At 47.5% G+C, this 15,169-nt stretch overlaps 1 protein-coding gene and 1 long non-coding RNA gene across 3 annotated transcripts in view; one reads left to right on the top strand and one right to left on the bottom strand.

The window, feature by feature from the left end:
• Nucleotides 1–15,169, bottom strand: part of LOC309352899 — a 181,066-nt gene that overhangs the window by 100,666 nt on the left and 65,231 nt on the right. The window lies entirely within an intron of this gene.
• ST8SIA5 (ST8 alpha-N-acetyl-neuraminide alpha-2,8-sialyltransferase 5) overlaps nucleotides 1–15,169 on the top strand; it is a 59,501-nt gene that overhangs the window by 19,649 nt on the left and 24,683 nt on the right. Inside the window, exon 2 of one of the 2 annotated variants that reach the window (XM_081881598.1) lies at nucleotides 2,246–2,353. The exons of the other annotated variant lie outside the window; for it this stretch is intronic. Coding sequence (XP_081737724.1) covers nucleotides 2,246–2,353 — 108 coding nt within the window. The remainder of the gene's footprint in view (nucleotides 1–2,245; nucleotides 2,354–15,169) is intronic. 2 annotated transcript variants of the gene reach the window in all.

Below are 15,169 nucleotides of genomic sequence, written 5' to 3' on the forward strand. Positions count from 1 at the left end.
TGGTAAGTCATCTGAACATCGCGTTCAGGTCACTGTGCCAGTTTCAGACATTTTGAACTGGCAATGCACCTCAGCCGTGTCTGGAGGTGGCAGGATTTGAACTGGGACCTTTGGCAGGCAATGTAAAATGCTCCGTCACTGAGCTATGGTCCTTCCCTAAAGGTGAGTAAGGGGATGGATGGACGCAGTTGATGGGAATGAAATTTTCTATTTTTTTAAAAAAAAATATTTGATTTTACAAACATAGAATTACAACAGTACAAATTACATATCCATATTTAGAGATTTCCCCGAAACTCTGGACTTCCCACCTTCCCTTCCATGGGTCCTATTGTCTACCTTCTCAACTGCATATTATTTCATCATCCATGTTTTGTATCTTTCCATTTTGTCCACAATATTTGCTGCATTCCAAGTGTTATTCGAATCCTGTTAATGTTTTCATCTGCGGACAGTGGTCTCCTAGTTCATTATCAATTTTCCCTTTCTTTATTAAACGTTGTTGTCCTCTTGGTTCCTGAGCTTTCTGGTCAGTTTTGCCATTTCGGCATAATCCAACAGCTTGGTTTGCCATTCCTCTTTGGTAGGGACATTGTCTTCTTTCCATCTCTGGGCTAGTAGCATCCATGTGGTTTAGGGCCGGATTTAGGTTTGATGAAGCGCTAAGCTACTGAAGGTAATGAGGCCCTTTATATGTCCAGCTGTCCTTTGTCAACAACAAATTGTCACTGTTTTTTTGCGTTGAATATATGCTACATGGCACCGTATTTTTCGCTCTATAAGATGCACCCGGCCATAAGACGCACCTAGTTTTTAGAGGAGGAAAACAAGAAAAGCCAGCAAGAGCCGCAGACACGCTCGCTCGGCGTGGCTCTTTAAAGATAGAGCGGCTCTTGCTGGCTTTTCCAGGAGGTGGGAGAAGGGACTGACGGGCTCCATCTCTTCTCCCTCCTCCCTGAAAAGCCAGAGGAAGCTGCACAGCTATCGCTGAAGCCAGCAGAGCAAGAGGGAGAGCTGGGCAGCGCCTCTTGGTCTGCTGGCTTCCCAGCGAAGCAGGTTATGGGAAGGAAGGGGCTCCGTAAGGGCTCCTTTCCGTCCCTCATCCCGCTTCGCTGGAAAGCCAGCGATCCAGAAGCACTGTGCAGCTCTCGCTCTTGCTGTGCTGGCTTCAGCGATAGCTGCGCAGCCTGCATTTGCTCCATAAGATGCAGACACATTTCTCTTTACTTTTTAGGAGGAAAGAAGTGTGTCTTATGGAGCGAAAAATACGGTACTTTATGGACCTGATAGGTATCTAAAGCCATTTGCACACAACAAAATATGTATTTTATCACATTGGTTTTATTGTATTTGTTTTTTATCTTATATTTTGGAAATGTACACCCAGCTTTTTTCCTTTATTTCCCCCCCTCCCCGAGAGTGGGGCCCTAAGCTATAGCTTATTTAGCTTATATGTAAATCTGGCACTGGTGCGACTGTTGTCACATACATAAAGAGCCTTTTCTAGATGGGAATGAAATTCTGCATGGGTTGGAAAAAGTGGACAGAGAGAGAATACGCATGTTGGAATCAAAGAGTCGGAAGGGACCCCTAAGGTCATCCAGTCCAACCCCCTGCGATGCAAGAATCTCAACTAAGGAAGATGCCCGTCAAGCAAAAGGAAGCGCTTTGACTTGGAAAGCATTGTTAAGCTGGGTTGTTGTTGTTTTTTTAAAAAATAAATTTATTTAGAGCATTTGTAGCGTGCTTTTCACCAAAAAAAGTCTCCCGGAGCGGCTTACATGAAATCAAAACAAGACATCCCCTTCCCGCAGCTTTTTTGATGCCGGCCTCTGCAGCAGCTGTACGGGACACCCCCGAAGAAGAAGCAGACTCCTAGAAAAGTTGCATTTGCCGCTGCAAGATGTAGAATTGGGCCACCGGTTGGGAAGCCTTGCAAAGCGGGTTCGGCAAATTCAGATGCAGTCTCCCAACCCAAAGAGAAAAGACCCTGACCTTTCGTAATGATAAAGTAGCCTTCCCCAAGTTGGTGCCCTCCAGATGTTTTGGACCACAGATCATGGCTGGGGCTGATGGGCTTTGCGATCCAGAACATGTGGAGGCCACCAGCTTGGGGAAGGCCGCACTAAACCAACGAGGTTCCTGCCCTCTGCAAAAACGCATTCCGTCCACCGTGTAACAGGGGCTGGAAAGAAACTGAGCCGATGAATGCTGCAAAATACCAATTGCCTCGTTTTCTTGCTAGTGGGCTGCAGTTTAGCTGGCAGAGTGGAGAGGAAATGGCCAATTGGAGCGGCAGCCTCAATTTCACGGATGGCGGAGCTCTGAGGAGTGGCGGTGACACTGGCACCAGGTACAATCGCACACACCCAGGGCATTGTGGTGGCGGGGTTGACCGTGGTCTCTGGGGAGAGTCGCTTGGCACAGTCGGGGGCAGGCCCCACAGCTCAGTAGCAGAGCACTGCATCCTTTGCATGCATGAGGCCCCAGGATTTCTGGTAGAAGCACTGGGAAAGTCCCTGCACCCACGGAGAGATCCCCGCAGGTCAGAGCACCAGGGTTTGATATAGCATTGATCTAGCTAATGGGATGCGGGTGGCGCTGTGGTCTAAACCACTGAGCCTCTTGGACTTGCCGATGAGAAGGTCGGCGGTTCGAATCACCGCGACGGAGTAAGCTCCGGTTGCTGCCCCAGCTCCTGCCAACCTAGCAATTCGAAAGCACACCAGTGCAAGTAGATAAATAGGTACCGCTGTGGCGGGAAGGTAAACGGCGTTTCTGTGCACTCTGGCTTCCGTCACGGTGTTCCGTTGCGCCAGAAGCGGTTTAGTCCTGCTGGCCACATGACCTGGAAAGCTGTCTGTGGACAAACACCAGCTCCCTTGGTCTAAAAGCGAGATGAGTGCCACAACCCCATAGTCGCCTTTGACTGGACTTAACCGTCCAGGGGTCATTTGCATTTTTACCTTTTAGATCTAACTCTGTGTATGTCATGGACTGGCTAAGAGAAGAGAATGAAGATTTGGGGAGGGTGGGACATTCAGCTGCACAAGTGCAAATCCTTGTGCTGATGGGACATGTTAGTTGGTCTGATGGACAGATAAATCTAATACTACTACTACTACTAATTTGAAAGCCTTTAGCAGTCTTCCCCCAAATTGGTGCCTCCCTCCAGAAGTTTTGGACCACAATGTCCCATCAGCTGATGGTAGATGTAGTCCAAAATAGCTGGCAAGCACCAGGTTTGGGAAGGCAGAGGGCCTTCTCGGTGGTGGCACCCGCCCTGTGGAACGCCCTCCCACCAGATGTCAAAGAGAAAAACAACTACCAGACTTTTAGAAGACATCTGAAGGCAGCCCTGTTTAGGGAAGCTTTTAATCTTTAATAGGTTATTGTATTTTAATATTTTGTTGGAAGCCGCCCAGAGTAGCTGAGGAAACCCAGCCAGATGGGCGGGGTATAAATAATAAATTATTATTACTATTATTATGAAGGGTGATCCAGAAGGATAGGGATGTAGGATGATGTCTTAGTCAGTCAGTCAGTCAGTCAGTCAGTCAATCAATCAATTAACTTTGCATACTGCCCTTCATCCAAAGCTGACAGGGTGGTTCATAGCATAAAGAAAAATGGAAAGGTAAAATGCATAATAAAACAAAAGCAGAACAAACCCAGTAACCTCCATCCCACAAACGCATTTTAAAGGCTGTAGAATGTTAACCAGCCAAACACCTGGAGATGCTAGGATTTGAACCCAGGGCTGCCTGCCCTTGAGCTATGGCCCTCTCTCCCCGCCCAATGCGGTAACAGGATTTGGCCTCCACATTTGTCCAAATGTGCCCCTCGCGCGCTGTCAGCTCTGCGTTCCTTTCAAACGGCAGAGTTAGCATCTGAAGCAATGTGACCCTTAAGGAAAAGATGAGCGAAAGCTGATCTGGACGCTGCAGTGCATCGTAATGGGCTAGGATGGCTCTCGTGCAGCAGCTACGTGACTCAGGCTGTTATATTTGCAGAACGCATCACTCAGAGCCGCTCCTCCTCCTCGTGTTCTCCAAAGGCAGCCGGCACAATCCGTGACCCTTTCCGCTCACATATGGTAACTCCATAAGAGCCTAGTGCTGAACTTACTATTTATTTTAGTTTGCGATTGCACTTTTTTTTTAACCCCACCTTTCATCCAAGGACCGCAGGATGACTTTCAGGCTCCCCCCAACCTCATTTTTATCCTCAGCACAACCCTGTGAGGTAGGCAAGACTGAGAGGCAGAGAAATTTAAATCTGGATCTCCCTGGTCTTAATCCAGAATGCCAACCATTATACCACCCTGGCTCTCTTACTCATTTTCACCACCCTATTTTCTTGAAAATAGGTGTGGGTGGGGGAAAGGGACTTTCAGCTGTTTTTGACAAAAACAAACAAAAGGGGAGACAGTTCAGGTGGCTGTTCCTCTGAGCAGCCAGTGGCCGCTCTTAAAATTTCCCAGAAGCCCTCTGGGGAAAAGCACATAGCATTGTTCCCAGGAGACTTCTAGGAAATTAAAATGGTGGCCAGCCTGACAATCACCTCTTTGGTCGTAGTGAAACCTGTGTTGGAGAAAAAGTGAGGTGGGGTTGGTGGTGGTTTCAAGGCACCCCCTTCCAACTGAGAGCTTTAGGGCCATTCTAAATAAACTTCCTGGTTTGGCTTACTACCTGTGACTTCAAAGGTAGGGCCAGGGATTATCCAACAGACCTCAAGACTTGGCTAGTAGGCTGTGTTCAGGTTAGTGGAAGGGCCATCGCTCAGTGGTAGATTGTTTCCTTTACATGCAGAATCCCTGACGTCTCAAGGTAGGACTGGGAATGACCCTCACCTGAAACCTTGGGACAGCTGCTGCCAGTCAGTGTAGGCAATACTAAGCTAGATGGACCAATCATCATCATCATCATCATCATCATCATCATCATATTTATACCCCACCCATCTGGCTGGGTTTCCCCAGCCACTCTGGGTGGCTCCCAACAGAGGACTAAAAACAGAATAAAATGTCAAACATTAAAAACTTCCCTAAACAGGGCTGCCTTCAGATCTTCAGATATCTTCTAAAAGTCAGATACAGTGGTACCTTGGGTTACGAACTTAATTCGTTCCAGAGGTCCGTTCTTAACCTGAAACCGTTCTTAACCTGAGGTACCACTTTAGCTAATGGGGACTCCCGCTGCTGCCGCGCCGCCAGCACATGATTTCTGTTCTTATCCTGAGGTAAATTTCTTAACCCGAGGTACTGCTTCTGGGTTAGCGGATAACCCGAAGTGTTTGCAACCTGAGGTGTTTGTAATCTGAGGTACCACTGTAGTTGTTTATTCCCTTGATTTCTGATGGGAGGGTCTTTCACAGGGTGGGTGCCACTACAGAGAAGGCCCTCTGCCTGGTTCCCTGTAACCTCACTTCTCGCAGGAAGGGAACCGCCAGAAGGCCCTCAGAGCTGGACCTCAGTGTCTGGCATGAATGATGGGGGTGGAGATGCTCCTTCAGGTATACATGGCCAGGGCCGTAATTGGTTTAAGGCAGCTTACTGTCATCCCAAGTATTGCAAGCCTCGTCTAAAACGACCATTAAGGTAAAGGTAAAGGGACCCCTGACAGTTAAGTCCAGTCGTGGACGACTAAGGGGTTGTGGCACTCATCTTGCTTTATTGGCCGAGGAAGCCGGCATGCAGCTTCTGGGTCATGTGGCCAGCATGACTAATCCGCTTCTGGCGAACTAGAGCAGCGCACGGAAACGCCGTTTACCTTCCCGCCAGAGCGGTACCTATTTTTCTACTTGCACTTTGACGTGCTTTCAAACTGCTAGGTTGGCAGGAGCAGGGACCGAGCAACGGGAGCTCACCCCGTTGCGGGGATTCGAACTGCGACCTTCTGATCAGCAAGCCCTAGGCTCTGTGGTTTAGACCACAGCACCACCCGCGTCCCTAAAACGACCAGTAGGGTTGACGTTTTTCTTGCTTGGCTGTGGAAATCTTTGGGGATCTAAAGAGAGCGGAGGGTGGGCCCAAGAACCCAGAGATTACACACACATTAAGGTGGTTTATGGTTGGTGGAAGGACTCTGAGTGAGATGCAGGGAAGGGGAGACCTCCCAGGATGAGAGATTTGGAGAAGAAAGGAAAGTCCCAGGTGAGAGCTTGGAGGTCCACCACTTTCTGTGGGTGGCAAAGGTTGAGAGCTACCTTGGAATGAAGATTCTGTGCTTTCTTTCCTCTTTCTTTCTCTGCTTTTTTTAATATTTAGATTACAGTGGTACCTCGGGTTACATACGCTTCAGATTACGGACTCCACTAACCCAGAAATAGTACCTCGGGTTAAAACTTTGCCTCAGGATGAGAACAGAAATCGCACGGCGGCGGCAGGAGGAGGCCCCATTAGCTAAAGTGGTGCTTCAGTTTAAGAACAGTTTCAGGTTAAGAATGGACCTCTGGAACGAATTAAGTACTTAACCAGAGGCACCACTGTAGTTTCTTTTCTCTTACTGGACCATGAAAAAAGGCTTTAATAAAACCTTAGGAAAATAAAATAAAGAGAGCAGAGGGGGAGGAAAATGCCCGGAGAGAGTTCGAGGACCTAGAATGCTTCATCACTGCCCTGTCTCCTCTCATGACAAATTGGACACCAGGACATAAGCAGCAGGGAAGGACTAGGTTGGTGGTCCTTGCTGACCTCAAGACATTTGATCCTCGAGGGTAATCTTCCTCCCTCTTTGCAAACCTGAGTCACCTTCAGCTTCATTCTGCAGTGAAACTGTAGTCCTGGGCATAGGGTCATGAGTTGCTAGCAATTAGAAGGATCCAAAGCATGCTATTTAGCAAGGTGACTTTGCTCCGACGTTACAGCCGCCAGCTGCAGCGCTCGGAAGTTGTGACCTTGTGCCGTCGCTTGGGAGATGCTGCTTCGCTTGTGCACCACACTGTTTTCCACTAGCAGTGCATTGTATCTTGCGATGTAACGACCCTCTCTTTCGCCCAAAGGTTCCCAGAGCAGCCTGCGGCAATTAAAACAGCAATAAACTATCAAAATCACATTCTCAGTACGGGGTCACTAACAGACTAACGCCCACAGCAGCAACGCAGTGTGTAAAAACCAGTAACCATTCTGACAGTTTGGGTTTTGTTGTTTCCTTTGCTAACTGGTGGTCTTCCAGATGTTGCCAGTGCCCCCCAGCCTGCATGATGGGAGTTGTAGTCTAACAACATCTGGAAGGCCACAACCACCCCGGTCTATTTGAATGGACTGCTGCTGCTTGTTTTAACTTGCTGTGCTATTTTGTATGCTCAGATAGTGCTCTTATTGTTTCTGACTGTTTTCTTAGCCACCCTGGGAACATAAATAAGGGAGGAATATTAGAAAGCAATTTTCAAAGGAGCATGAAAACGGCCTGTAGTTGGCAATGAAAGGACATTGGATTTGGCACCGGGTGAATTTTGGATGAGGAATGTTTGAAAGAACTTGGCATGTTCCCCTCCCCCAAATAATCTTTATTAGTTTTTCAATTAGATACTCCACATACACATATTGTATTACATTTTACCTTTATACTTGCTCTTCAGAGCTAACTTCCCTCCTTCCTTCTTCTGGTTTTTTATATCACATGTAATTTTATCGCATTCTTTTCTTCCATTTTATATATTGTTATTCATTTTCCATATTTTGTCCATAGTGTATCCATAAACAAATAAGTGCTCATCTTTATGCAATTCTTGTTGTCTGTCTGTATTCATTTACCACTACTGTTAGTTACCGTATTTTTCGCTCTATAGGACGCACTTCCCCCCCTCCAAAAATTAAGGGGAAATGTGTGTGCGTCCTATGGAGTGAATGCAGGCTCCTTGGCTTCAGCAATAGCAACGCGAAGCCTCCGAAGCACAGAGGGAGCGCTCCCTCCACTCTCTGGAGGCTACGCGTTGCTTTCACTGAAGCCTGGAGAGTGAGAGGGGTCGGTGTGCACTGACCCCTCTCGCTCTCCAGGCTTCAGGGATAGCCGCCTGAAGCCTTTGGAGCGCAGCGGGAACTCACGCTGCACTCCGAAGGCTTCGGGTTCCTTTTGCTGAAGCCGGGAGAGCAAGACTCTCCTGGCTTCAGCAGAGAGGGAGAGCTGCGCTGCGCCTCTTCAGCTAAGTGGGAGGAGAAATGGAAGGGGCGCTGAGCAGAGAGGGGGAGAATTTTTTTTCTTGTTCTCCCTCTCTAAAACAAGGTGCGTCCTATGGTTGGGTGCATCCTATAGAGCGAGAAATACGGTATATTGGTTTCCTTATACATTTTGCTTATTATTTTCATTATCCATCACTTCTTAATCTTTCCCGTTATGAGGTTTGTTTCCAATTTTACTGGTTTTACTATTTTCATCTTATCTTTCCTATATACAACATAGTTTGTCTGAGAGCTTGGCATGTTTAGCGTGGATAAGAGATGGGCCGTAGCTCAAGCATAGAGCAGCTGCTTTGCATTTAGAAGGTCCCCACCATCTTCAGAGACCCCTGCCTGGAGACCTGTTGCCAGTTAGTGAAGACGGAATTGATCTAGGTGGGCCAGTAGGTCTGATGTAGTATAAGGCAGCTCCTTGCTATTGGCACCCATCTATCTTTAGAGACAATGGAGTTCACCTCTAGGGGTGAAGTCAAACCATTGCATTAGCAGCACCAAAGTGACCTCCCTGGGGTGCAAGCCTGGGCAGTGTGTCTGGAGGTCCTGGGCTGCCCAGATGACAAGACCCACCACCCTTGGCCTCGCTGCAGTGGCCCAAAGGAAGCAGAGCAATACGTTTTGGCACCAGCTGGGATGCAAGAGTTGCCAGAAGGAGACGTAAAAGGCACCATCCAACTGCCTTAGGGACTCCACTCCGGATCTGTGTGGCGTTTACTTCTTTTTTTAACATAATTTTTATTGAGTTTTCCATATTACATTTCACTTTCATTGCATAAATCCATAACTTACAGTATTGCTCAGAAAGAGCATCGACCTCCTTCCCTCCCTCTTTCTGACTTCCACATATCTTTATCAAATCCTTCGCATCTCTATAGCCACTTCTTTACCTTATATTAACTTTTAACATTCACCCTCTTATATGTAAATTAGCTCCTTAATTTCACGTTACCAAACATTTCATGTTAAAGCTGCAAACGTTTTCAGATGTTTACAATTTTCTTTCAAATAAATTATAAATTTGCTCCAGTCCTTTTGAAACAATTCATCGCGCCAATTTCCTATCTTTCCTGTCAACTTTGCCAATTCCACGTATTCTACCATCTTTATCTGCCAGTCTTCCAGGGTGGGGAGTTCTTGCTGCTTCCATCTTTGGGCCAGAAAAATTCTTGCGGCCATTGTGGCATACATAAACAAATTTACATCTTTTTTTTTAATTTCCTCGCCAATTAATCCCAATAGAAATGCCTCTGTTTTTTTTACTAAAATTATATTTAAATACCTTTTAAAATTCATTGTATATAATTCCCCAGAAGGCCTTCACCCTGGTACAGGACCACCACATATGGAGAAAGTTCCCTTCCTTCTCCTTGCATTTCCAACAAAGTTTATCATGAGACCTGTACATTTTGGCAAGTTATTCGGTGTGATGTACCAACGATACATCATCTTCATTAAATTCTCTTTAAGTGCCACACATGCTGTAAATTTGATTGTTTTATTCCACATTTTTCCCCACCTCTCGAAATCGGTGTAGCATTGACTTCTTAGCCTTTTCTTCTCCGGAAGATATCATGCAAGGCAGCAGAGAGTTAGAATTAGTATTTTCCTTCTCCTGAATGGGCTACATTCCCAGGTTGACAAGCCCCATCTGCCCCTCATTCCCTCCACAGCACATGCAGAAACTGCCTTCTTGACCATTGGACCCATTCTTGGTCTCATCAGCTCAATCTGCCAGAGTTTTTTTTATATCTATATATACATTTTTATTGATTTTTTAACATATCAGTTCCAACAATCATACAGTATATCTTTACTTCTTATACAATATTTTGACTTCCATCAACACCTCTGATGATTTTCCGTTCTTTATTGCTTATTCTGCATTTCTTAATTTCATATTACATTTCTTTTCGCAGCCTTTCTTGTAACATTTCAAATAATCCACCTCACAAAACTTCTTGCAGTCCTACAAGTGTGATCTGTTCATCACAATTACTTTCCAAAAAGCTCATATATTTACTCCAGTCTTCTAAGAATCTCTGGTCCTGCAGGTTTCAAAGCCTTCCTGTTAATTTATCTAATTCTGCATAGCCCACAGAGCCTGTCTTTGTATGCAGGAAAAGTCCCTAACTCACTAAGGGTTTGAGACTGGCTGGCTACGCTTACCTGGTTTAGCAAGCCAGTAAAAACTGTTTCCGGGGTGTGGCCGCTGTTGCATGCTGAGCCACAGGTGAGTGCTGAGTGCAGGGTGGGCACCAAAGGTGGACAGATGACCCCAGAAGGAGCATGACATGCCCCCCACCAGAAGTACTACCCTTCCCCTAAGACCCCATATCCCTAAGATTAAGGCAAGAGCATGCAACTTGGGCAATCAATCCTGAAATGGACTCTGTGCCCAGTAGCCTAGTTTCATGTTGGTGAAGGAGGTTGTTAATGAAGAAGAAGAAGAAGAAGAAGAAGAAGAAGAAGAAGAGACTTGATATCCTGCCTTTCACTCCCCTTAAGGAGTCTCAAAGCGGCTAACAATCTCCTTTCCCTTCTTCCACCACAACAAACACTCTGTGAGGTGAGTGAGGCTGAGAGACTTCAGAGAAGTGTGACTGGCCCAAGGACACCCAGCCCTGCATGTAGAGGAGCGGGGAAGCAAACTCAGTTCACCAGATTACGAGTCCACCGCTCTTAACCACTGCACCACGCTGGCTCTCAAGACAAACTGGATGAAGTTAACTTCCTCCCTGTTCCCCGTTTGTGCTATTCAGCTCCTGCCAGCCCAGCTGCGTGCAGTTGCACCAGGCAGAGTGGGAGTTAATAGACACGCCCACCAGGGAGAGCGGATAGACAGAAGCACAGCAGAGCTCTTCCAGGCGGGGAACTCCCAACACGCAGCCTTTGGAAAGAGGCCTTTCTGCACATCTGCAAGTGACTATAATCAGCTGCAGAGGAAGGAGGGGGCTGGGAGAGGATGCAAAGTGAAGTCCGGTGGAAAGGAGGCTTTTAGAGCAACGTGCTGCTCTGAAAAGTGGAGTTAATGGAACTGACATGAGATCTGAATATAGCACAGGATTCAGAAGTGCTTAGATTGGATGGATGGTCTCCCAGGTGGCAATTTCAGCCTCAAAGCAGTTTTATCCAACGTGTTATGGCCCTGCCAGATGTTAAGCAAGGTGTGGTGGGAAACTTGCCCATGGTCTATTTATTTTCCTACATTGAGGTGAATCTTTGCCTGCCACCTTGCACCTTACAGTCCGAGGCTGGTGGGCAGAAAAAGAAGAACATGCCCAAACTTAATAAAAACTATACCAACTTAAAATGGCCACAGTGTAAAAGACTGGTGCCATAGAACAACAGTACAACAGGATGGGAAACCAACAAATTCATCCAAACTTTCCTGCATTCCACTTTGGGAAGATGGAACAAACTTTTTTTCTCCTGCTCCGGAGCGTAGGACTCAAACCAATTGATTCAAGTTACAAGAAGGATGATTACTAATAAACATCAGGAAGGACATTCTGACAGTAAGAGCTATTTGACATTGGAATGGACTTGCTTGGGAAGTGGTGGACTCTTCTTCATTGGACGTTTTTGAGCAGAGGTTGGATGGCCATCTGTCATGGATGCTTTAGTTGAGATTCCTGTTTTGTGGTTGGTTGGACTAGATGACCCTGGGTGTCCCATCCAACTCTATAATTATATGATTCTATGAATACATTACTGGTGGCTAGTGCCCATTGGGATTGGTGAAACAGAAGCCAGGGAGATCCCTGTAGGCAGAATCCTCCTTAACCCCCTTGGGTGCTGGTCCCGAGGGGGGGGGGTTACCGTGCGGCGTGGTCTGAGTCCGGTCCTGGGCCAAGGGTCTGGAGGCTGTCCATCAAGGGCGAAGCGGGGTCCAAGGAAAGGAGCTGGGTGTGGTCAGGAACTCCGGAAGAGCAGGTCGGGGTGCAGGCAGGAACAAGTTTCCAACGATGTTGCTCCCTCAACCTAGGACTGGGCTGACTGGCCTTTATCTCCTTTGAGGTCTACAGGTGACTTGCCTCCCCTGGCCTTAAGGCAAGCACTCCTCCTGAGACAACTTAGTTCCCTCCGCCTCTCTGCCCTGAGCCTCTGCAGCTCAGGAGAGGCTGGAGGGTTACTGGACCCAGAGGCAACCTCACCTTCCCCTGACAGGGCTGGGAGAGGAGCACCTGCAGGCAATGGGTCCTCAATCACCTCTGGAGCCAGAGCAGATTCAGCTGGTGTCTGCTCCTGAGGATCTGGCACAGGTGAGGTACAAGGCCCTGCCCCGGCTCAGCCAGCCCTGGAGGCGGGGCCTTCTGTGCAGGCTGGGATTCCTCCGGTTCAGCCTCTGAATCAGATTCCCAGGCCATCACACCTTGTCTGAGTAGGACACAGTGGTCAAGGCAGTTTATCTGTAATTAGTGATAAGAGAGGAGTGCTTAGGTGGAATACATCTCAGAGGGGCTTTGAGGGCCTTCGAGGTCTGGAGTCTCTTGTCCAAAATCTGGTAGGTACACAGGTTTTCTCAAGTCTTACATCTAAGAAGGTAGGATGTTTCTAGTTCTCACGGTGAAAGAAAAGGAAGCTTCCCTAAACTGGACATTTTCTTGTTAAAATATAGGAGACAGAGAGACAGAGAAGTGTTTGCGTGTGTTTATGAGAGAGGGGTCTCCAAGATATGCTGCTCTAAATGACATGTAGGGAATTTGGCGTCTCTGCAAGATGCAGCCCAGATTTTGGGCTCCTTCCAGCAGAGTTAAGATTACACAGTTCAACTGAAGGTCTTGGAGTGCAGCCTCTTTTATTCCTTCTGATAATTTTATGTGGCAAAATGCTGGACAGGCGTACATCTTCCCTGCTGCTTTCGCCTCTGGACGGACCTTTGTTTTATTTTTATCCAGTTATCTGCGTAAACAGGAAATGACCACGGGAAAGAAAGAAAGAAACCTCATGACATCTTGAGGAGTTTTTATATCCTTCTCATAAAATTGGTAGCTAGCACTGACCCACCTTGCTTTCCTTTCCTTCCTTTCTTCCTCAATCTTGGAGTCCCTCCATGAGCCAAGTTTCCCTCCAGCCTGCCGGATTCCCATATGGCAGATGAGCTGTGAAATGTGAGCTGGGTTTTTCTAATTTAGGAATTGCAGATAGCACAGCCAGGGAATGACGGACGTCATCCTTGAAGATTTATTTGTCTTTCACGGCTGACTGGTCCAGTACCGCCACCCCACCTCATCATCTTGGCTATAACATTTTGTAGTAGGAAATGTCTCTGTTTCTCCCATCGCTTTGGAAGGTTGGAATGCAAAAAGAGCCTGCTGGATCAGGTCAGTAGTCCATTTAGTCCAGTATCCTGTTCTCACAGTGGCCAGTCAGATGCCTATAGAAAACCCTCAAGCAGGATTTGAGCACAAGAGCCCTCCAGTGGTTTCCAGCAACTGGTATTCGGAAACATTGGTGCCTCCAACCATCATGGCTAGCCATCACGGCTAGTAGACATCAACAGCCCTCTCCTCCATGAATTTGTCTAATCCTCTTTTAAACCGATTCAAGTCCATGAACATCACTGCTGAAATCCTGAGTAAGAGCACACAATGCAGGGATAGCTGAGTCGGTAGAGCATGAGAGTTTTAATCTCAGGGTTGTGGGTTTGAGCCCCACACTGGGCAAAAGATTCCTTCATTGCAGGGGGTGAAGTAGATGGTCTTTCCAACTCTACAATTCTACAATTCTGTGATTTTGTCGAAGCCCTCTGCTTATTTGGGCTCAGTTCAGAGTGCTAGTTTCAACTTAGGAAGGCCTATGCGGCTTGGGACCAAAGTTATCTCAATGGTTGCCTTCTCTTGTGCAAACCTCCCCGTTCCTTGCAGTCATTTGGAGGGGCTCTTCGTTGGATTTTCTCACCTGCTCCAAGCCATGGCATGATCAGCACCTTGGAGAGGGACCAATGAGTGTGTTTCAGGACCATGGACAGTGATCCTGCAGTTGAAGTTGTCTCAGCAGTGTCTTAGAGTAGGGACGCCCAACAGGTGGATCGTGATCTACCGGTAGATCACTGGACGAACACCGAACCCAAAAAAAGGGGATAGATCACTGCCAGTTTATAACTCTGTAAGTAGATCACAGTCTCTTGGGAGTTGGCCACCCCTGTCTTAGAGCAACTGGCAGATCTTTAGAAGCGTTCACAGGCTAGAGGCCCTTCCCTCCAAATCTGACCAACTACCTTCCTCTGCATCCATTGGCCTCTTCTAAGCCCTGAGGTTCCAGGTTATGAGGACAGCTCATAAAGGTCTCTCCAGTCATTCAGGGGCAAAGGTCTCCATGGGGTTCTGGAGAGTTGTGGGTGCCCATGGCACTACATTGGATGGACACGGGATAGACCAGGAAGCAAATCCTTCTGCTTGGGGCTGCTATTGTTGGAGAGCTCTTCCCTCTGATGCTTCCAGGTCCGAGGCCATGGCAAGTGATGGGCAAGCAGTGGACCTCTTCTACGACATCCCCTTCTCTCTCCCTCTTCCACCCCACCTAGCGGAGCTAATTCCATTTGTTCACCACCTCCTGTTTCCATCACTCATTCTGTTGCTCCATATGTTTCTGCTTCCTCCTCCTCCCCCCCTTTCCTTTCTTACCCACCTTAAATTACCACATTTTTCACTCTATAGGATGCACTGGACCACAAGACGCACCTAGTTTTAGAGGGGGAGAACAAGAAAAAAATTCTCCCCTCTCTGCACAGCACTCCTTCAGTGAAGCGGCAGGAAAAATGGAGCACCTTCCATTTCTCCTTCCGCTTTGCTGAAGGGGCGCTGCGCAGAGAGGGAAAACTGTGCGGCGCCTCTCCAGCGAAGCGAAGCCAGGAGAGCAAGAGGGATCGGTGCGCACTGATCCCTCTTGCTCTCCTGGCTTCAGCGAAAGCAACGCGAAGCCTCCGGAGTGCAGCGGGAGCTCCTGCTGCACGCCAGAGTCTTCACGTTGCTTTCGCTGAAGCCATGGAGC

Source organism: Podarcis erhardii, assembly GCF_964252035.2.
Source record: "Podarcis erhardii genome assembly, chromosome: 11".
In the NCBI taxonomy this organism is placed as follows: domain Eukaryota; kingdom Metazoa; phylum Chordata; class Lepidosauria; order Squamata; family Lacertidae; genus Podarcis; species Podarcis erhardii.